Genomic DNA, 22917 nt, shown 5'->3' with positions numbered 1-22917 from the left:
AAATGTCATGAGGTCAAGGAAAGATGTGATAAAATGATTATGTACAATCACACTTTTATGAAGTTTAAAGCCTTGAATGAGCGATTGACTCACTACAGCCAAACAATCTGACCATATGCATATTACACATATTGAAACTTCAATCACATTCACATAAAATGATGTGCAGTGACACTGTTCAGGTCTTTACTCACTGCACAGGCATATAGATCCGACGTTGTTGCTGTGTTTTATTAACCCTCCATGCATTACTTTTTTGTTGGTATGTTTATTGTGTGCCAGTTTTTTTTTTCACCAGTGCCAGGGCTTTGATTTTGATCTCTTCGGTTTTCAAAGAATATACAATAGGATTGATGCAGGGTGGGATGCAGGAGGCCAGCGACAGGCTGAGCACACGCTGGTCTGCGTCAATGAGGCGCAGATAGAAGCCGATAGTGAAAATTGTAATGAGAGGAATGTAAAACACAGCAACAAGAATTAAATGCTCAACACAAGTGGCCAAAGCTTTCACCCGACTGTCCAAGGATTTCATCCGGAACACGGTCACCAGGATGCTGCCATAAGACAGGAGGATAAATATAAAGGGTCCCACAAGGAGCAAAACAGTGAAAGAAGAAGACACAGACCACTGCATTGTGTAATCGTTACAGGCGAGTCTGAACACAGGCGCATAGTCACAGAAATAACTGAACACTCTGACGGAGCTGCAGAATGACAGTCGAGTCATTATACCTGTTGCAAACGCTGTTACTCCCACAGCAAAGGACCAAGTCAGGCCGACAATACAAGACATGCTCCTCAGCGTGTTGATGGAGTTGTGACGCAGAGGGAAACATATCGCGATCAACCTGTCATAGGCAAGAATAGCGAGCGCATATGACTCCAAAGTCCCAAAAGTATAGTAGACAAACATTTGTAAGAGACATAGGTTGAATGGAACAAAGTTATCCTTAACGAGGAATATCTTCACCATGCTGGGAATAGTGCATGTGTTGAGGATGATATCAATCACTGCGAGGTTGACAACAGCCAAAAACTTTGGAGTGTGTAGACGATGATTAAAGGTAATTATGTAGATCACCAAACTATTGAACAGCACTGTAACCACATAAACAAACACTAGAAAGATGAAGTAGACACTGATGAAGGGAAACGTCTCAAATCCGATGACATAGAAGCCTGGAGGGTGAATGATGAGAGAGTCGTTTAAAAGAGGAGTGAAAACAGACATAGTTAAACTCCAGCAGCTTGTGTGTTGGAGGATGCCCTCTGCTTAAAAGCTCTGCTGTCAGACAAAGAGAGAAATGAAACCATATTGTACATCAGACATCTATACAGACTGTAAACCAGTAATGATGCCAGTTTGATGAGCACGTTTAAAAGTAATGCTGCATAAAATATATTCTCACTTAGTTAAAACATGTGCTAACAGCCAGTGAATGTGTCTTACCTGATGTTCCCTTAAAGATCGTTTAGCTGCAGATCTGTTTGATGCTGCATCCAAAAGCAGCAGACGACTGCCTGCCTGACCTGCATGCACTGAAAGATATACTTTCCTCATCGACCTCTTGAGAACGCCATCCAGCAATCCTCCATTAATGACATGAATTAAACAGCTTACTCTGATTAAACCTGTGTGCTTAAAACAAACATCCAATTACCGTTTTGATAATGATTTAGTGAGTTTGAGCATCTCACAGCACTCCTGTTGAAAACATGGACCCTTACCAAAGAAAAATAAAGCAGGACACTTGTTGATCAAAGCTCAGTGAAAGACTGATGGTGATGACTTTCTTCATACCCCAGTGACCTCTTGTGACAGCAGACAGGGTGTAACAGCTGTTCGTAAATAACCCAGAGAAGATTTGTATTGAGCCATTACTGAATAAAGATGTCCTTGACTTACATATACTGATGTACGCTCTATAAAAGTAGATGAACTGAAGTCCCATTAATCATGAAACAGGCTGCAGTTCATATTAAAGCTTTGATTTCTTGTATTGAAGCCCACAGTGGTTTAATAAAAGAAAGAACAAATTTCACATTCTGGTTATGGGAAACATTTTTTAGTCATATTTCTTGCTCCGATAATGATTTAGTTTTGTTTTTGGTGTCCTTGATTTTTGAATTCTGCTCTGTGCTGTCACTTTGTCACATATGTGGCATGAATGAAGCACTTTGACTGAAATTTAGTGATAGTGGAGTCGGTTAGACTGGATCAATACCAGATTTAAGGCAGATACAAATAAATAAAAAAACTAAACTAAAACAACTCAACTGAACCATTCCTGTCCATTAAGACTTCCTTAAATGTTTTTTTTTATTTGATTTGTTTGTTTTTGTACAGTAGTGACCAAGATATGTACTAAAGAGGACATTTTCCAAATATAAAATAACTTTTCACTGCTCACTGGTGAACAAACTATCATAATAAAGACACTATCTCTCAATGAAAGTCCAAGACAGGATTTTTGTAGCTGCTCAAACTTATTTATTTTCCTTCCAAATAATCAAATTATGTACAGTCTTATCATCTCAAGTATGCCAAGCAGGTCCTCAGTGTTTGTGTGCATGTGTGTGTGGTGGAGGGGGTGGTTCAGCTGGGCGCAGACTGAGTGGGGGCTGGGTGCTGCTTCCTCAGCTGTTCTTTGCGGGTGTTTTGGAAATTCATCATGCAGTCTTTGAACGTCTGGACCTGGCTCTGGCACGCTCGCCAGTCCTGGTGCTCAGCCATGCACTCCTGCACAGCATAATGTAGCTCAGCGCAGCCGGTGCGGGATATCATCCGTTCCACGGGGTCATCCTCGTCATCATCTTTACGGCTGCGGTCGTGTGGTGAAGGGGACGCCATCCTGTTTCAGTGCACGGTGCTGACTCGGTGGATCTGTCAAGAGGACACATGGTGTTATTAATAAACCAGTGGTAATACAGTTTTCTGAACAGCCACAGAACATACTGGCTGTTCTTCCTTAGCTGTTTCAGCCTTTCAGCAGTGGAATTTATCTCTGTATCTCCAGCTGTGAAATCTGTAGCAGTTTAAGTCACCTTCACACTTTTCAGCCGTCTTTTTAAGGGTTCTGACAGGCCTTTTCAGATGCTTGATAAGGTGCTGCTCCATTCAATGAGTAATTTTAGATTACATTTCAGTTTTAATCACATTTTGTCATCTGTTATGAGTCCTAATGGTTGGTGGTATGTGTTGTAAATGTATCTGGTTTTACAAAATTTGTGAGAAAGCATTAAGTTTTTAATCAAGGCTTATATCATTTGTCCAACTCAACTCTTTAACTCCTCTACAGATCAGAGGGAAAAAGTATTTACTCCAGTCCGTTTGACTGCTATCTCGTCAATCACAGTTCATTTGTGGATAAAGATATTACATACAAACATATTACGATGTGAACACTTAAATGAGCTAGCTGCTACATTTGAAGCACGCACATGTTAATGCATCAATCATAATAATCCAATCGCTCTCTGAAGTGGTATTTTGTACAGTTAATACTTTCACTTTTGACACTTCAACGTGAAGTATTTTAGCTGAAGTAAAGAACACCATACCTCCACGACCGAGTTCCAGCAACGCAAAAACTCATTCGTGTCGGGTTGTCGTGGTCGGTCAACATACTGTGGTGATATTTAAGTTTAAAGTCAGTTCAGTGTCGTTTTAGGCAAAAAGCAACAGCCTCTGCTCCTCAACATCGGTTAGCGTACCTCACGCTTCGTAACGTACAGTTGGTTCAGCTGTTATCATGGAGAACAGGGCTAACGGTTAGCTAATACACATTTTCACATTACGTTGTTCTTACCTGTGTAGTGGCTCTGTGTGAATCTGTTCGACAAGACACTGACATTAAGTTTCCGTCACCTGCATAACTCCGGACGTTTCATAACCAGCTGCGCGGCCGACGCCGTAAATGTTACACGGAGGACACATTTCAGCAGAGGACGAACGTGTCGCCGTAAAATAGGTCCGTCCAGATATACATTAGTTCCGCTGCACAGCGAAGACAAAAACAATAATAAAACAGTGGTGGAGTGTAACTAAGAACATTTACTGAAGTACTTAAGTACAAATTCAAGGCACCCCTGCTTCACTCGAGTATGTACAATTTATGCAACTTTATCCTTGCGCTCCACTTCAGGCAAATATTGTACTTTTTGCTCTGCTACAATGACTGACAGCTTTACTATTCAGATCCCAGTTTTTTTCCTCTTCTCTGGATTAACTGGAAGATATATTGCCACAAAGCAGAAAACATGGCTGTTCTACTGAGCTCGTGAAAAGTTGTCATTTTAGAGACGTGGTTCTCATGCTACAAACATATAATGGTTTTATAGACCATAGTATAAGACAGTCTATAAAGTAGTTAAAATTGGCTCAACTATAAACATCTGCAGCAGTAAAATGCAACACACACGTAATATCTTATATAATCAAAGGCATCATATGTAACAATAACACCTGTTTTATAAGTTTTTGAGTTGTTAATATTTAGAGACTAAAAAACAAACAAATGAAAAAAAGTGCATTATCTTAGAAGTAGGCAATTGGTTAATAAACATTAAAGAAAAAAAATGACTTTTTAAATGGTGTATGATTTAGGCAGACATCTTCTTTGATTGGGTTCCCCAATGCAGCAACCAGAGCCACTTAATCTCACTAAATCTTCCACAGGGAAAGAAGGAGAAAGGCAGTTGTGCAGCTGTAGCCTCAATAGTTTTTATTTTAAATATTTAGACCATTCGATTCAACATGATAATGATGTAACACCACATAAAATTATGAAAACACTCATACTCATCATACAGGAGTGCGTCTCTTCTCATCAAATCAGAGTTGGCCTAATATTTAACCAATATTTGGATGTTTACTCAACTTTCGTGCTTTGAGATTAAACATAAACAGGTATAACCACTTTCCCTGTGTAAAGAAAAAAAGCAGACACATGGAATCACAAACCGGTGGATGTTTCAAACAGAAATACTGTAAGACATAGTCACCTCTTCTGAAAACGCCCCCTGTGAACCATCAATCTGGCTCTTACAGTTGTAACAATTTAAGTAGTTTTCATCAGTGAAACATCTCATGAGTATTTCAAACTCTGTAAAATTGTGAAATACAATTTTTACATATAGTTGAATTTGGGATCAGATCTCGCCACAACATTTTCCACACTTACATCACACAAGGTACAAGGTATACAAAATATTTGAGCACCAGAAACCTGCAGACACAGTTAAACAAACTGCAACTGTCCCAAAATGGTGAGTACCCTAAAAAAAATCACTGGTGAGAACATTATTTAAAGCTTTTTTAGGGGTCTGCAGTGAAATCATGTGACCCCAGAATTATCCCGTGGTTGGGGTAAGGGTGAGGTCTGGTTAGGGTAAGAGGAAATGGACTGCCACGCAACACCTGGACAATCAAAGTAAAAAACTGGATCAAAAGGAGTCAGGCTGGCTTTTGACCCACTACACAAACATGACTTTTGGGTGGAAAAGAAAGTTGTCAAGGATTTCTTTTCATTCTGTGGACCAGTGCCAGGGCTCTGGTTTTGATCTCTTTGGTTTTCAAAGAATATACAATAGGATTGATGCAGGGTGGGATGCAGGAGGCCAGCGACAGGCTGAGCACACGCTGGTCTGCGTCAATGAGGCGCAGATAGAAGCCGATAGTGAAAACTGTAATGAGAGGAATGTAAAACACAGCAACAAGAATGAGATGCTCAACACAAGTGGCCAAAGCTTTCACCCGACTGTCCAAGGATTTCATCCGGAACACGGTCGCCAGGATGCTGCCATAAGACAGGAGGATAAATATAAAGGGTCCCACAAGGAGCAAGAAAGTAAGAAAAGAAGCTGTAGACCACTGCATTGTGTAATCGTTACAGGCGAGTCTGAACACAGGCGCATAGTCACAGAAATAACTGAACACTCTGACGGAGCTGCAGAATGACAGTCGAGTCATTATACCTGTTGCAAACGCTATGATTCCCACAGCAAAGGACCAAGTCAGGCCGACAATACAAGACATGCTCCTCAGCGTGTTGATGGAGTTGTGACGCAGAGGGAAACATATCGCGATCAACCTGTCATAGGCAAGAATAGCGAGCGCATATGACTCCAAAGTCCCAAAAGTATAGTAGACAAACATTTGTAAGAGACATAGGTTGAATGGAACAAAGTTATCCTTAACGAGGAATATCTTCACCATGCTGGGAATAGTGCATGTGTTGAGGATGATATCAATCACTGCGAGGTTGACAACAGCCAAAAACTTTGGAGTGTGTAGACGATGATTAAAGGTAATTATGTAGATCACCAAACTATTGAACAGCACTGTAACCACATAAACAAACACTAGAAAGATGAAGTAGACACTGATGAAGGGAAACGTCTCAAATCCGATGACATAGAAGCCTGGAGGGTGAATGATGAGAGAGTCGTTTAAAAGAGGAGTGAAAACAGACATAGTTAAACTCCAGCAGCTTGTGTGTTGGAGGATGCCCTCTGCTTAAAAGCTCTGCTGTCAGACAAAGAGAGAAATGAAACCATATTGTACATCAGACCATGGACTTTAATGGAGGCTAATAAATAAGATGTAAAATCTCTATGCCATTCTAATATAACAAAATCCAACCAGCAGTATTTATGCATATATACAGTATATTCTCAGCAAGTTGAATCACACATTCACGTGCTACAAGTCAGTCAATGAAGCTTACCTGATTCTCTCTCAAGGATCGTCAAACGCTAACTCATTATGCTGACACCAAAGCAGCATGCAGATGTCTGCATGTCTGACTTGTGGACACCCACAAATATACTCTCCTGATCGACCTCCAGAGATCAGTCAGTCACTATGCAATCGTATCAATGAAATTAATTTGATCCTCGGAGAGTAGTTTTACTTCCAACATTCAAAACAAGCATTACATTTTTATTTAAATGATAGTTAAACTGTAGAAGAAGCTTTAAAAAAAAACAATAAAATACTTTACAACAGAATCAAAGAAAAGAAAATAGGTCATGGATAAAGATACGCTGCTTTGATTGTTCAGCAACATCTGACTGACACAAACTGTAATTAATCGACAGATGTCTGATCATCACAGTAAGTGTGAAATCGTTAAATGTTGCTCAGTGCTACTAATTCCACTGGTTCATTTGAACAGTTGTGTTTGTGTTGAGAAAATGTTGAGGTCAGGAAGAGATTTGGCAAAAATATGTGAAAAATTACTTTTGTGAGGACACATCTTGCAAACTAAGCAGCGACACATATACTGTAATGACTCATGTACTGCAGTAATGTTCCCCGAGGATGCATTTATCATTAAACAGGCCATGTTGAGCCAAAACAAAACGATTCTAATGAACCCAGTTTGTGAAGCCAACACCAGAGAGTCTTGGCTAATGGCTTCGTCTTTAACAAACATTTATGTTTTAAACTTCAAACTCATTAATCTCAGTTGTACCTGTTAAGATTAACAGCAATTAAAAATGAAAGGAAATGGGTATGGCTGCTGATTACATGTGCTTTCAAAGGGCTGCAAGAGAAAAGGCAGAATTCCCCCCCCCACTCCACCATGTGTCCTCTGACTACCTTTTGCTAAATCAAGTGACATGTTTAAGCTCTAATCTGCTCGTCCTGCTTCGTTTTTATGCATTGCATTCCTTCTTAAAGGACTTACAAATACTCACTTCCATTCAGACTATAAACTCAGTTTCCCATTCACATTGTTGGCATGTTCTTCTTGTGACTTCAGACCTCTAAAGCTACATTTAAAGGTCTTATTTCAGTAAATATTTTATTGGCAGATGTGCTGTCACTGGGCTGCTTCGTAGTATATTTTTTGTAGCATTGCACTGAACTGCAGCACAAAAAGTTCCTGTTTAAGTCATCAATATTCGTCCAGCCTGTGTCTATATATGTACAAAGGTCAACTGATTCATTTATATTTAATACATTTACTGAATTTGAATAAATATTTCATACATACTTGTCATAGGAAATGATATAAGGTGACTGCATATATACCGGAGCCCAAAAACATTTCTCCGCATACCTCCGTCTCGCCTGCATAATTTTCAAGAACCAGAAATAAATAAAACATTTTATCAGCCCTTGTTTTAATATTGAGGGCTGCACCATCTTTGTGCTGTAATGAATCCTGAGATCTAGTTAACATAAACTTAGTTGTTTGTTTGAAAAACTTTACGCTTTACGCTTTTTTAGACGCTTTATGAGCGATTTAGATGTGACATACAGAGACATAAAGTCAAGGAGTGTCTTCAGAGTGACAGATGAGGACGAGAGCGATCCTTGTCTCTGGTCCTGTCCTGTATGCATGGGATGTGTGGGATTTATATTTTTTTCATTTGTTGAATACGGTGAGTGATTAAATAATAGTTAAGAAAAACATTAGTGAGTAATAAGACAAATGTGTCTTTTTATGCTGATTAATCACAAAAGAAGATCAGTAAAATAGGTCCCCTTAGCAGGTGCATATGACTCTATACTTACACACTTAAATACATAATCATTCTGGGAATAGTGCTTGTGTTTGAGAATAATAATTGCGAGGTTGACAGCAACCAAAAATTGTGGAGCTTGTAAGCAGTGGTCACAGTGTGTAGATCAATAAAATATTGAACACTTCACACGCACAAAGGCTAGAAAGATGATGTAGACGCTGATACAGGAAATGTCTCAAATCCAATGAGTCATTTCAAACAGTCCACAGTCTACGAGCCGGAGGACTGTGTGAGAGCGCTCCAGTCTGAAGAAGAGGAAAACAGTGCATCTTATTACAAAACCTTCCAGTCATATGCTTCTTATGAACACATATACACTTGGTATTTATGTTTTTGAAACCATTCAGAAAGTTCTGCCAATTTTTCCCAACATGCTGCTGACAAACAGACGAACCAACAAACAACCGAACTGAAAACATGACCTCCTTAGCAGAGGTAATAACTCTGACACCCAGTCTGCAATGTTTCAAACAAAAGTTTAATGTTCACGGTTGAGTAATTTGACTCAGTTTCATCTATAAATCAAACATCACCATTTTGAAACTGATTGACGTTGATTTCAATGCCAGTTTTATTCAAATAGTCCTTTAAACAAACCTTTATGTCCATCAGACAATATTATTAACTTAGATTGTCTGATGTCTGATAGTGTGACCCTTCTGTTTTCATCTGATTGTGTCTTTTAATAAGAAATTTATAACAAACATGTATGAAATATAGCTGCCGGTTTGGTTCTGACATGCTTTCAGGACCACGGACAGAGACTTGGTATTCATGTCTTCACTTTGAGGCCAGTTCCGCCTTCCTCTGCCATCATGATATTAGATTTTTTTTGTATTTCCTTTGTACATATTCAAACTCTCATTAGCACAAAAATATATGACTTGAATTAGTGGGGAAAAAATAGTGTTGTGATCATACTCATCCTCAAGGGTCTCTGTAATTAACCCAGTTTGAAGTTTCATCACCTCAGAATGCAGGTTAATGACCCTTCTCATAACAAAGAAGCCTTTTGCTGTTTAAATCACTGCCTAATTAATCTCACCTGCTTCTATTAGCAGGTCTTACAGTCTCACATTTGGAGGGGAATGGATGGGAGCCCCTGTGCACTGCTAGCTTTTCCCCAAGAGGACCTCTTCTGAAATAACAATAATAAGTTTCTTTGGACTACACAGCAACACATCATTAGATTTTGTAGAGACTCGATTAAATCTTGAAACACAATCTATTGCCCATATCAACAAATGATCAAAGCTGTGATTTTAGTGTCATGGCCGTAGGCTCACACGCTAATACACACACTAATTGACTATAGACTATATGTAATGCAATGGGGAACATACATTGGTACTCACAATCAGAAAAATTGACTCATACTCAAAGAAATCTTGAAATACTTTCACACTTTGTATAAACTACATGCATGTGTGTACTGAACTGTCACTAAAGTGGCTCAACAACAAAATGTAACACTGACAATGAACCGTGTTCCCTAAGGGGACTGTTATCAGCAAACAGGACACGGTGACCCCAGACAAAAGGATCCTCTCCTTCCTCATTGACTCCTGGGAACCCTGCTAATGAGCCCTATTTGTGATGTCATTACCAAAGGATGCTGGCTAATGACCGCCAGCCTGTAACAAACAAACCTTTTACTGTTCAGATTTAAGCCTAATTAATCTCATCTGCATCCATTAGGATTTTTTGCTCTCTCGCAATTAAAACCGTAATGGGAAGGGGTGTGCACTGATATTAATGAGTCATTAGTGTTCCTGAAAATCTCAAGTAAACCTCCTGATTGTGTAATAGTCACCTCTGCAAGGCTCTAACCTGCAGTCCCAGCCCCTACACACCACTGATGCCCTTTCTGAAATTGCATTTTATAATTAGTACACTAAGTGTGACAAACAATAGGTGCCATTAAACCTTAATAAGTGTTCAGTTTCTTGCTTTGCTGGTATTGGACACAAACGATGCACTGTAGAATCATCAATATGATTTAGTTTTCTATTTTCCGTATTTAAGATCTGCATATCTGTATCCCTCACGGTGTGGGACTCACTGGGATTGAGTTCATATGGATGAGAAATATCGCCGTAGAGGGAGTGATTTGCAAAGCAACGAAATAAACGCTAGAAAAAAATCTATTGTTTCATATTATGACCAATTGTCACACGATATATATCTTCAAATCGCATTGAACTAGAAACTTTAATAATATGTTGTCTCTCTGCTTTCAAAGCTTTTTGTCCAGACCACTGTGAAATACTGATCTGAGTGTCAAAGGGTTAATGAAACATTGAAAATAGGAGAAGTTAGCGATAAGGCCGAGCCGAGATCCACGAGAGCGGAGCAGATAAGAGCTGCCTTCATTGTGCAATGCAGTTTAGAAACTGTGCAAAGATTTACTGCCAGAAAAAAACACAACATAAAATGAGAAGATAAGGTAGGGCTGTTTACTCAGTGCTAAAATGGGCTTATTTATGCTGTTGTTAAAAACAAGTCACAATAACACATCAGGACTCTGCACATAAACTGGACAAATTATGAATTAGTGCCCAGGAATCATCTCGATTTTTAAACCCACCCTAAAGCCATAGTTTTTTTTTTTTTTTTTTTTGATATCACTTCATGTGGGCGGCACGGTGGAGCAGCAGGTAGTGTGCCTGCCTCACAGCAAGAATGTCACCGGTTCGATCCCCGGGTCGTGCGGGGCCTTTCTGTGTGAAGTTTGCATGTTCTTCCCGTGCATGCGTGGGTTCTCTCCGGGTACTCCGGCTTCCTCCCACAGACCAAAAAACATGCTCATTAGGTTAATTGGTGACTAAAATTGCCCCTAGGTGTGAGTGTGAGCGTGAATGGTTGTTTGTCTTGTGTGTTGCCCTGTGATCGACTGGCGACCGGTCCAGGGTGTACCCCGCCTCTCGCCCGTTGACAGCTGGGATAGGCTCCAGCCCCCCGCAACCCCAAAAGGGATAGGTGGGTATAGATAATGGATGGATGGATGGATGGATGGATGGATGGATGGATGGATGGATGGATGGATGGATGGATGGATGGATGGATGGATGGATGGATGGATGACTTCATGTTTAAGTATCATCAGAAGACTGGGCATGCATTCTTTCAATTATATACTCGGGGTCATAAGATTGAGCTTTTATGTTTTGAGGGTTTAAAACACCATTTGATGGTGATGATTAAGCGTCAGGTTTTCCTCAAAATGTCGTGTTTCTATGAAGTATTTGCCTCCCCACGTTCCCCTCCATTTTTAATGAACGAGGGAAGAGATTAATTAGGCAAAAGGTTCAACGGTAGAGGGTTTGTTTGTTTATGGGCAAGGTCATTAAGTATCGTTCCCCTGTGATGCCATCACAGCTGGGACTCGTTAGAGAGGCTCTGAGGAGCTGGAGAGGCACAGTCTTTTTGTCTTGGGTCACCGTGTCCTTCTTGATAATAAAATGAATTTAAGTGGTAAATCCCAAAGGGAATCTCATGAAAGTGTCAAGACAATGTAATAAATAATGATATAATTTGTGTCTCCTGGCTTCTCTAATATGTATCTGGATTGTATGTTCATGTCAGCCCATGTCTGAACAGTACGCTGACCTTGGCTCGGCTTTTAAACCCATGACAAACCCTGTCTTGATGATTTGTACCACGAGAGGACTTCTGAGGCCGAGCTGGGCTTTGATATATGTAGTTTATGGAGTTAGAAAAGATGTGTGGACTGCAGGTGTCTGATAAGGCAAGCCTGACAAACCCTCCTTGAATTGATATGTGCAGCTCTGACAGTGGATTTAAAGTTTCAGGACCATGGATAGCAACGCGTGTCTCTGGTTTTGGATAAGAGGGGACATTGCACCCGTTGTCAATATAATGTTTTACCCTCAGTCACTAACTTTTGTATGTGTGCAAGTTTTACGCCATTTTCACAAACTTCTGCTGTTAGCTCGCAGTACCTATGATTTATGGCTGCACCTGAACGGCCTGATCTACATCTCTTTCATCCTGACGTTGATTTATGATTCTTTTCTCTCCGGGGTAATGGATATAAAATGAGCACTTGTGTTCTGTTCTGTGAAACTGATGAGCCAAACTTTAGATATGATCAACTTTCTCTGGGGACATGACAGTCAGAACAGGTGGTGCTCAGTTTTGTGAGCTCCACCATGGTGTTCAGTTGCTATTACACTGACTCCTCTTGCGATATGCAGTATTGCAGAAAAGCTTAGTACAGCCCCAAACTTCTCATTTATATCCCAGAAGTGAGATGTATGTTTCCTCTGCACTTATTACACTTGCTGTGTAACTTCCATATAATCCATATATTAATTCCTGATGGTGCCTTTGTCAACACCCTCCTGACTCTTTGACTCCTGGAACTTTCCTAATGAGACTCATTTATGAGGTGCTGCTTTGTGATTTGATCGAATTGTTTTAGACTTTAGCCTCATTCATCTCATTTGCCTTCATTGCAAAGAAATATGCTCGCAATTAAATCTCCTAACATTTCTGTAAGTGATGACTGAGGCAAATAACAAAGTGGAGCCATGGCAACAGATACACTTTATGTTTATACTGTGACAATAATAGTACAGGTGTAGGTTAATAAAAGGTAACTGTTGCTTTATCAGCCTTGACCAATCCCACTCGTTCCCCAATGTGCTGGATCCTCAGTCATTTAAATATAATTTTTCTGTTCTGCACAGAATAAAGCTGCTTTTATACCTATAATTCTTTTATTTCCATCCCCAAACATGTTTGACCCACAAGTTTCCATCAGTGTCAGTCAGGGACGCCTTTGTCCTTCTCAGAAGTGTAGAAATTTTCTGACTGTGTGTGGATGGCCTAATCTCAAGAGAGTCAAATGAGAGATTTGGTTAATTTATGTGCAAAAATGTTTTGCATCTTTAATGAGAAAAATACAACAGGGGGTAACATGATACCAATAATAAGAATATCAGACTCTAGAAGAGGGCCTTTGTGTATTTTATGCTTTAATTATTTATCTAAATGATCAGCAGCAAGTTCACTAAAGGCTTGGCTGTTAGTCCAACCTTGGAGATTTTAAAGCTTGATGTCTGTGTTCTGATGGCGCTGTAAATTATGCTCTTATACTAGATATAGTAGGAAATTCATGAAGAATGAAAAACCACCCAGTTGTAAACATGCCCGTATCTACATTTTTATTGTCCATTTCAGGCATTTCAAGTATAAAGAGGCAGTGTGTGGTATGAAGTCTGATTAAATGTTCAGTTGCACGAGGAAATGAAAAACATGAGTTTATCCAGCTGAATTTTAGCCCAGTGGCCACATGAGGGCAGTAGTGGTCAGTTGAACGATTTTAATAGTGAAAGCTAAGAAGGGTGCAAAAAGTTAGTGTGCACTGGAATGCACACTGAATGACATTGAAGATTGTACATAATAGTGGAGCTTTACGCACCATTATGGGCATTATGGGCTCTACAGGGTCCAGGAGGGGTCAGTGGTCTGTGCCTATCAACGAAGTTTGTCCAGCCTCGGGTGGATTTTGCTGATGGCAAAACCATTGTGAGAAAACTTTTCAACACATGCAAAAATAAATGGGTGAGGCTGAAAATGCTCTCCTCTAACCGCTTGTACTGCGGTTGCGTGTTGAAATCCAGCGTGTAATAGTTGAGACTGCACTGAGAGGACAGAGCTCTTCAAATACTCAGAAAGTGACAGACAGGTTGTCAGAGCAGATGCAGTTTTCTCTGAGGTAACCGGCCAACGTTATGACCGGTCAGACGATCGGCAGCTCCTCTCCACTGAAGGACAGCATGAAATATTCAAACTGCTGAGACTGCATTTTTCCTCACAGTCGTTTGAATGGGAAGCTGCCCGTCACGTATTCACGCTGCTCAGACAGACTCGCTGGCAGCCAATTAGCAGAGCTACAGTAGGAGGTGGTGTGATTAATGGGAAAGGAATTTAATGAGCCCTGAATGTTTCGTCATTAAGATGAATAATTGTTACAAGGCTTTGAAATACTTTCTTATCATTTTTTTTAGAATTGCTTCAGTGATTTAAAAAACAAACAAACAATGTTTTTGGGTGTTGCTGTAATTAAAATGAAGCCACAGTGGTGTGCTTTTGTTAAATGTACCACAGAAAATTAGTATGTAGAAATGTAGAGCTGTATGTTTGATATATATATAAAATTCATTTCTCTGTACTCGTAAAAAAGACAGCATGTAGCTTTAATGTCCTGAGATGAAGTGGACATATATTAATAAACATCAGCATGCTACTTTTTCTTAGTGGGTTCATGCAGGTTTCCAACACAAAAAGTGGGAGTTCTTCTTCTGCTGCTGAAATTTGCTGTCCACAGAAACTGTACACCCTCGACATCTAATTATTCATTCACATATTGATGGAGTGATTTCTGCTTGTCCTTGAGAGGACAGCGCAGCCGGTGAAAAAAGCTGAATTAATACCTCTTAGTAGCGAGGCAGCTGCTGAGTTGTGTTCGGTACTGTAGACGACAACTTGTAAAAGCTGCTGAAAGGTTTTTATGAAGTGACAGTGGCACAAGGTCACCGGGAAGTTTGTCTGAGATGCACAGAGAAGCCCCCGTCTCCGCTCTGTGAGAGTCACATCCTGATCACTTCAGCGGTGCCGGCGTCACCTCTTCAATCATTCCGCTGAGCACGGACGCGAAGGATATTAATGACTCTTCTTAACCGATTTATCTGATCCAGAATGAGCACCTGTGCCCTCGCTGGAGAGAACTTGATTGAAATTTATGTGTGAAATGTGAGGAATTAATGTTTGTCCTTTAAGTGAGGGATTAAGGTCAGGACTCCCTCTGTGTCTTTCCCAGAAGATCATTCCACACGCTGACTGTTTCTTCTTTTAATTTACAGGCAAGTCAGCGGGTTTTAATTAGCGTATAGATCTGTGATCCATCTTATTAACATAGAATCCGTTCTCCTGGTCAAAGGCCAATCGACCTGCCAACTGTGTTTACACACACAGTCCAGGGTGAATTTTAACCCAGGCCAGGACTCCAGTTATCCTTTTTATTACCTTAGGTGGACCTTATTAAAACACACAAGACCTTTGAGCTTAGAGGCCACACAGAAGTTCATAATTTCAGACTTGGTTCCCATGGTTTGTAATTACAGAAAATGGAAATATCAAGGGGAGTAGTGCAGATGGAAGCTGAGATTGATGCATTATTTCATAATTACCTGCCTGATTCTTGAATTTCTCTCTAATCTGATCTGGAGTGTGATCTTTGGATGCATGACGTAAATCAGCACAATGAAAATAAAATGATGACACCCCAAATGCGTAGTATCCCCTTGGTTGCCTTTATCACCAAACAGAACAAGCTGACCCCAGACAAAACTTCTAATGAGCTCCCTTTATGATGACATTACCACTGAATGCCAGTTAATGACCTTGCCTGTAACAAACAAACCTTTTACTGTTCAAATTAAAGCTTAATTAATCTCATAAGAACTTGTTTGCCGCCCCAAGCTTGTCCTCTAACAATTAAAACTGGAAGGAAATTTGCGAGGGTGCACACTAATAACGAGTCGTTAAGCTTGCTCCGGAAAGCTGGCACTTAATTTAAGGTAAACATGATAATGGTCGAATGGGCGGCGCTTCTGTGACACGCATTCACAGCTGTGTGCGTCTCAGCAGCGGTTTGACGAGCTCACGCTGACTTCACCTCGGCTCTTCCTCTCTGAAATCTGAAGTCTGAAGGGTTGAGGGAGAGTGTGAACAATGACAGACCAGATTTAGTAAATGAGACCATGAATCTGACCAGACGTTCAATGCCGACTTTCGGTTCTCAGCTTTCAACACTGGAGCTGATTTACTGACCAATATTAGCTTATTGCGGATATATCAGTATTTGTACAAGCGTCTACTGAGAAGTAACAAGAAATCCCAGCACAGAAATGCCAAACTAACTGTAGTTTGTTCTCCAGAGGGCACTGACAAGTTGGTTTTTTTCAACGCTAAGTATGTCTTTTGGTCGCAATTAGCCGATATTATTAAACCAAATATTAGAAAATATGTATATAGTGTCAGCTGGGCGAGTTTGATTTCCAGCACTAATTGCTAGGAAACCAACACTGTGACGTTTGAGGGTTTGCATATAAAAATAACACATGAGGTTTTAATTAAGCTCAATATTTCGGTGATCAAGGAAAGGCACATTTAATTTTCAATCTCCTCCCCTCCAGTCTGTGATGTACCGTAAATAACCCAGTGCGGAGGAGAGGTAAAAAGCGAGGTCCGTGACGTGCCCTCCATCGCCGCCCTTTTTTCATTCATATTAACAGTCTCCTTCTGTGCGTGGACATCTCTGTCAACACTGAGTCAGGCCTGCAATAGCTCTCTGGCTGCTGTGACGGTGTGCTAAAGATTTACGTTTTACAGTAAAAGACTGCTTTGCGATGCAGGAAAAGGTTCTGCTTGCTGGTTTTGTTGAGGACTCTGATAGCAGAGGAGGGAAATGGAAAATCACGTTTGCCTCCGGTTCACTCCACACAGCGCAGATGAAGACATTAGTGCACTGGAATTTCAAAATGTTCTCAGCTCATATTATGGAAAGTTGCACTGATTAAATTGTCCTCTGAAATATTAACCCTTCTTCTGCCTCTGAGGGTTCAATCTGAGCTGTGCCTGAGCAGACGGATGTGACCCTCGACCCCCTCCTCTCCTACAGAGCTGAACCCCTTCCCTTATCTTCAGGCAGCAGTCAGGGCGCATCCAGCGATCAATAACCAGTAATCAGACCACCAACTAGCAGACTCATTTCCATATGTCACATCATGAACTTCTCGCAGTCTGCTTCCCAGGATGCCGGTTTCGCCTGGGCAGACAATAAACACAAACGTACAAGTGGACATGTGTGACCCACAGGGGCTTCACTGCACCCTCAGTCTGCAGCACCTGCGTGTGTGAGGGTAACCGTCCTGTTCAATCACTGGTTGATGGGCTGTGAGGCAGACAACTCATCTTCAGGCCACTTTCTGAATGTTATAAAAAGTGTCCTGAAGTTAAGATGCGGTTGAATTCTCTGATAGCAGCAGCTGTTCAACAATAAAAATAATATTTCTCCCCTAGTTTGCAGTTGGGCTTTGGCCACCCAGACGTTCATATATAGAACAAGACGATGACTCATGCTTTTGCATAAGGCAAGGACATTTGGTGCCTGGACTAAAGAACTCTAATGAATCTTTTCTCTCCTTCTCTTCTCTTTATCTTTCTTTTCGCGGCCTTCCTTTTTGCTGGGCTCGGCTTAAACCCTACCCCCACGTCCTTACAAAGTCACTCAACTGGATAAAGTCATTTACCTGGATGAAGAGGAGCGAGAGAGGGGAATAGACAGAGAGGCAGAGAGAGATGGAGGGAGGGTTGGCCATGCAGGGCTGAGAGGATGTATCTGTGAGGAGAAATGAGCAAAATGGAGGAGGAACAAAGAAATGGAGCAATGCCATGCGAAGTGCACCGAGAGGGCAGAGTTGAAGCCTGAGTGCTAGTCCAGATTTGTCTGTTTGACCAATAGCAGAACATTGTGTGGTTTCTACCAAAAATAGAGAAAGATGATTGTTCAACAGAGAAACAGAGAGCATGACAGCAAAGGCAGGCTGAATGCATTGTTAAACATTAAAACTGTGATAAACCGAGAGACAAAGACTGTGTGTGCGTGTATGTGTGTTTCCAGACTTTTTGAGGCCAGATATTTCCAGATATAAAGTGCAGCACATAACCATTAATCCTAGCACTTGTGCTGAAACAGCACGAGATCCTCTCTTCCCTTTTCATTTTATCTTCTCTCCGTCTCCATGAGATAAATGCGATCATCTCTGTGTTTTGTTTTGTGTTTTCATCCAATTCACCTGGTCGATGACAGAACTTGATTTACTTGATTGATGATCAGATGTTACTCTCAGTCTCACTCAGCTCATCATCAGATGAAAAACAAAAGTTGTGTGCACATTAACGTGTCTCTTCACAGCTGCTTTGTGCATACTGTCTGACCCATTTCCAAAGACTCAAAGAATTACCCCACAGTCACATTAAAGTATGTGCCACATTATAGACATTCATAAGCAGCTGCACATTTAAATTAAACCTTGAGACTTATTTTTAGCCACTCTAGCGGCTCTTCGGGTGGTAATCTCAGTCTGTCGGCTGCCCGTTTGGTCCAGACTGAAATATCTCTCTAAAATTAAATTTTGCACAGGAATTCAGAACCCAAGAGCATAAATCTTAAGAACTTTGATGACCCTCTGACTTTCAGTCCAGTGCCACCACCTGCATACCTGCAACACTTAACGCCATTCCCATCAGCCTCAAGTGTCCTTTGCGTTTCCTGCTAATTAGCTAGCATGCTAACACAGTAAACTAACATGCTGAACTTGGTAAACATTGCAGACATCAGCGTTGTTAGCATGCTGATGCATTCAGCTCCAAGCGCCAGCCTGACTAAGCACAGTCCTTCAGAATGGCTGCAGACTCTCGTTAGCTGGGACACACAAACACACACAACTTTCAGCACCATCACGTATTTCTGACACACTGTCATGTCTAATTTACATCATTTTAATTGCAAAATTTAAATTATTTTTTTATTAGTCCCATCCTCATGGGTACTTTTTCTGACTTTTCCTACTTCATACTCCCCTCCCTCATACAAGTGGGTGTTTCAGTTGTTTGCTCTGTTCCTTTATCGATGGATGGCTTTGTTGTGTATCTCTTGAAGCTCTTATAACAACATCCTGGATCAGACTTTCTCATAAGTGTTTACAGTATGAATAGATTTTAAGTTTGCAATGTTGGAACGAGTCAACGTGCTTTCATCCTTGGACGCTGCTTCCCCTGTCAATAAATGCATCCTCTCAGCCTTTATATGCAACATGACAGTGTATGGTGTGCTGTCATGTCACCTGATATAACAAGTGACAGTGTCGCACATTTTGATGTCACTGTTATGTAAAGGCAGCTCTGACACTGCTGACAGTGAAGTACTCTCACCAAGAGTGTGCAATGTTGGAAAATTTTGCTAGAGTCAAAAAGATATAAATACACGATCTGTCTGTCTGGCTTCTGTTTCAACAGTAAATCTGTGTATGTGATCTGTGTGGCTGGGAGCATCCATTGCTAATCATCAACACCCTCTTTGTCACACAACTGTACATCAAGTCTCCTGTAGATGATTCATTTCTCACCTCGTCGTCTTAAATCTGGTGCGTGAACTCACACTGATCCCGTATAGTTTTGTCACCCACTAGTTTTCATGCGCAAACACATTAATTACATAAGAAGAGAGGCGAACTGTCACATGTTCATAAAGCAAATAATCTTAGAGCAAATGCGTTTGCTGTTTTCACTTTCATCACATGGCTTTGATTAATATGCGCACACACACACACATTCTTCCTGTCCTGCTTCGTTCCCCCAGCTTTTCATGATTGACCTTGCTTTCAAAATCCCTGTGATCGTAACTTTAGTTAAGAGGGTTGATGAGCTCCAGGCTATGGAGAGAGATACTGACTCCACAGGTCGATCATCATTCACCGTGGTTTATTAGTCACGGTGCTGATGAGATTAACGCTGCCATGCCTTTCTGTTACATTTCTCTCTGTGCAGACCTCTGCCAGCCTTGCACTCCTCGGTGCTTTCCAAGAGTGGATGAGATGGTCTAGACCTTTTCTGGTGAGCCTGGAGGTACAGATGCACTAACACCTGCTTTTAGCATATTTACTTCTTTTTTTTTAACAAAATACAACTTTGAAACATTTCTTCTGTTCAACATCGGCATGGTGATGCGCAAAGGCAACGTTTCCTGACAGTGACGGTAAAATGTACTGACGTAAAGAACACTGCTAACTCACCATTTGTGTTTGACCTTTTTTATTAATGTTTGGGTTGGTTTTCTATGCCTACAACAATCACATGCATGGTTAGATTCTGTCTCTCCCTCAAACTGCCCTGCTGCTCGAATGATGCACGCGTGCTATTTTCAGAGATCAAAGGCTGCTCATAAAGACGAGGTTGGTGACTTGTGCCGTGTGGTTGATGATGAAACCTGACAGTTTACTCCAGCGTCGCCCGCTTGCATGAACATGGCACTCCAACAAACATCCTTGCCTCATCTTTTCTGCCTTCTCTACCACTTTTCTCTCTCTCTCTCTCATTGCATTATGCGTTCTCTCCATCTGCAGATTGCAAACAGAAATACATTGTTTTCCCTGCAGGGTTTCCTGAATGCAGACTATTAGTTTGCAGCAGTTTGCAAGGGCTACAGTTTTAATCACACTGATTCACCGTTTCATTGCATCTTTGCAAATCAGAAATTCTATATACCTTTACTGTATATTTGTCACTTGGTTAATAAGATAAATAATACTAAGTCTGACAAGCTGTCGTAGACTGCGTAAAATGATGCATGAAAAGCATTCCTGTCTTGAGGAGATACTATGTATTTGTACAATATGTACAATAATGGTCTCTTATAGTCTTTTGAGTGTCTTTGGCTCTGTGCATATTCCAGTGTGAGAGGGATAATTGCAGTTAATTGGCCAGCTGCTGAAAATGATGAAACTAGTGTTTAACTCGATTGTGACAGGACACTGCCGGGAACTCTTCCCAGTCTTTTTGATGAAGTACATCTCTGACTCGCCATCCTTCCCAGAAACACTGCCTATCCTTCCCTCTCACTGCAAAGAAGTGGTCTGACGTTCAGCCGGTCAAACAGCCACGTTGGCCAGTCTCGGGTCTGAGTCCTGCTCGTAGCGGTAATGGTAGACCTCCATCTGGTCTCTACACGCCTCTCTGATGTTGTTGAGCCACCGTTTGATGCCTCCCCGGTTCAGATACAGCACCATGAGAAACACCACCCCTATCAGGGCCAGCACTATACCGAGGAACACGTACGAAACCGCCTCAAGGTTCTCATTCATACAATCCACATCCTCCCTTCGGAGCTTCTCCACTGGAACCCCCCTCTTGACCTCTGGCTCGCTGCACAGGAGGCGCTGTGCATCCGGGCACTGGGATGAGTTCTTCAACCAGTAATAAAACGCCTCCAGTTCACAGTTGCACCGGAACGGGTTTAAAGACAAGTAGACGCGTATGCGCCGCAGCTGGTACAAATTGGTTACGTTTTCCGGGCTAATGCTCTCTATTGAGTTATTTATCAGCACCAATGCGTGCAGATTATAGATGTCTAATCTCATAAGGGGTATAGACTTCAGGCTGTTACCCGCCAGCTCCAGTCTGTGGAGGTTGTGCAAACTTTGTGTGCTGAGCGCATTTGGGAGCTGCATGGTGGCCGGAGGCAAAAGAGAGTCGTTCAGGTAAAGAGAGCGCAGCTCCAGTAACCCGTGGAACGCCCTGGCTGAGATAGACTCCAGCTGATTGTGGCTCAGATCCAGCAAATGCAACCGGGGGAGTCCCAGGAAGGCGTAGGGTTCAATAGCCTGTATTCCGTTGTAGGACAGCGAAAGTGTTGTCATGTCCGATTCCGTGTCGTTGATCATGAACGCACCGCGCTGTAAAGTTGAGATGTTTCTCCCCTTGAGTATCAGGGTGGACGTCCAGACCGGTATGTCTCCCGGTACCTCAGCGTCCTCCCCATCACGACAGGTGACTGTCCCGGAGTCTCTGGCACAGACGCAGGACGACGGGCAGGCATCATCCGTCCTGACAGGCGAGAACAACAAACACACCACCGCTGCGTAACACAAACACCACTGATTCCAAAGAGAGAAAAGACACTTTGCCTTGTCGGCACTGTGAAATATCCACATCTTCTCCCTCATGTTAGTCTCCGAGCAGCTCGCCTAGATGCCGATGTGTCTCGCAAAGATTTATCCGACTACAATCCTCTCAGGCATGTAAAGTCGACTCGGTCCGGCACCGGTTACTTTGAACCATCAGGACAGAAAACAGAAGCTTTCCACGGTCATCTCGGCGCGTTGCGTCCCCGTCCGGAGAAAAGATGAGTTTTCTGGGAGATATTTTACGCATGGGACGGTGGAAAACAGCCGAGTGTGGAAAGCTGCTGATCTGCGCTCCCTTGGTGGTATTTTTGACGCCTGTCACTGAGAGAGAGAGAGAGAGAGAGAGAGAGAGAGAGAGAGAGAGAGAGAGAGAGCACGCCAGTACAAGTGCTCCCAAGCCATCCTAATTTCTACTTATTTTAGAAATAAGATCAGCAGAAGAGGCCGTTTAATACTGAAACACTGATTCTATGAACGTTATCGAGGGTTAAATAATTTTAATATCACATGTTGTTGCCTGACAACAGACTCTCTTGAGTTACTGTCTCCTCAAACCCAATTTTCTCAATTTGAACAGCAAAATGAGCCCATTTATCATGACCAG

The 22917-nt window shown here is 41.6% G+C and overlaps 4 protein-coding genes across 4 annotated transcripts; all 4 read right to left on the bottom strand.

Moving 5' to 3' along the window:
* Positions 1-191: 191 nt before the first annotated feature.
* On the bottom strand, positions 192-1401 carry LOC139345095 (olfactory receptor 1M1-like). Its single transcript, XM_070983574.1, has one exon. The coding sequence runs from the start codon at positions 1229-1231 to the stop codon at positions 269-271; it is 963 nt and encodes a 320-aa protein (XP_070839675.1). The 5' UTR covers positions 1232-1401; the 3' UTR covers positions 192-268.
* Positions 1402-2596: 1195 nt separating this feature from the next.
* coa4 (cytochrome c oxidase assembly factor 4 homolog) lies at positions 2597-3933 on the bottom strand. Its single transcript, XM_070983371.1, has 2 exons — positions 3810-3933; positions 2597-2884 (listed from the first exon to the last, which is right to left on the bottom strand). Exon 2 carries the CDS (start codon positions 2849-2851, stop codon positions 2597-2599), a length of 255 nt encoding a protein of 84 aa, XP_070839472.1. The 5' UTR covers positions 2852-2884; positions 3810-3933.
* Positions 3934-5512: 1579 nt separating this feature from the next.
* LOC139345017 (olfactory receptor 1M1-like) lies at positions 5513-6505 on the bottom strand. The gene has a single exon (XM_070983464.1). The coding sequence runs from the start codon at positions 6473-6475 to the stop codon at positions 5513-5515; it is 963 nt and encodes a 320-aa protein (XP_070839565.1). The 5' UTR covers positions 6476-6505.
* A 13935-nt stretch (positions 6506-20440) lies between these two features.
* Positions 20441-22548, bottom strand: tpbgl (trophoblast glycoprotein like). Its single transcript, XM_070983342.1, has one exon. It carries the CDS (start codon positions 22350-22352, stop codon positions 21279-21281), a length of 1074 nt encoding a protein of 357 aa, XP_070839443.1. The 5' UTR covers positions 22353-22548; the 3' UTR covers positions 20441-21278.
* Positions 22549-22917: the final 369 nt, after the last annotated feature.

This window comes from Chaetodon trifascialis, chromosome 16 (assembly GCF_039877785.1).
Source record: "Chaetodon trifascialis isolate fChaTrf1 chromosome 16, fChaTrf1.hap1, whole genome shotgun sequence".
Classification (NCBI taxonomy): Eukaryota; Metazoa; Chordata; class Actinopteri; order Chaetodontiformes; family Chaetodontidae; genus Chaetodon; species Chaetodon trifascialis.
Note: the sequence above shows the minus strand (reverse complement) of the source record. Positions and strands in the feature narration are given on the sequence as shown.

What these genes read in the sequence shown, in the direction of transcription:
- LOC139345095 (XM_070983574.1), bottom strand. Translation starts at nt 1,231, where the DNA reads ATGTCTGTTTTCACTCCTCTTTTAAACGACTCTCTCATCATTCACCCT.
- LOC139345017 (XM_070983464.1), bottom strand. Translation starts at nt 6,475, where the DNA reads ATGTCTGTTTTCACTCCTCTTTTAAACGACTCTCTCATCATTCACCCT.
- coa4 (XM_070983371.1), bottom strand. Translation starts at nt 2,851, where the DNA reads ATGGCGTCCCCTTCACCACACGACCGCAGCCGTAAAGATGATGACGAG.
- tpbgl (XM_070983342.1), bottom strand. Translation starts at nt 22,352, where the DNA reads ATGAGGGAGAAGATGTGGATATTTCACAGTGCCGACAAGGCAAAGTGT.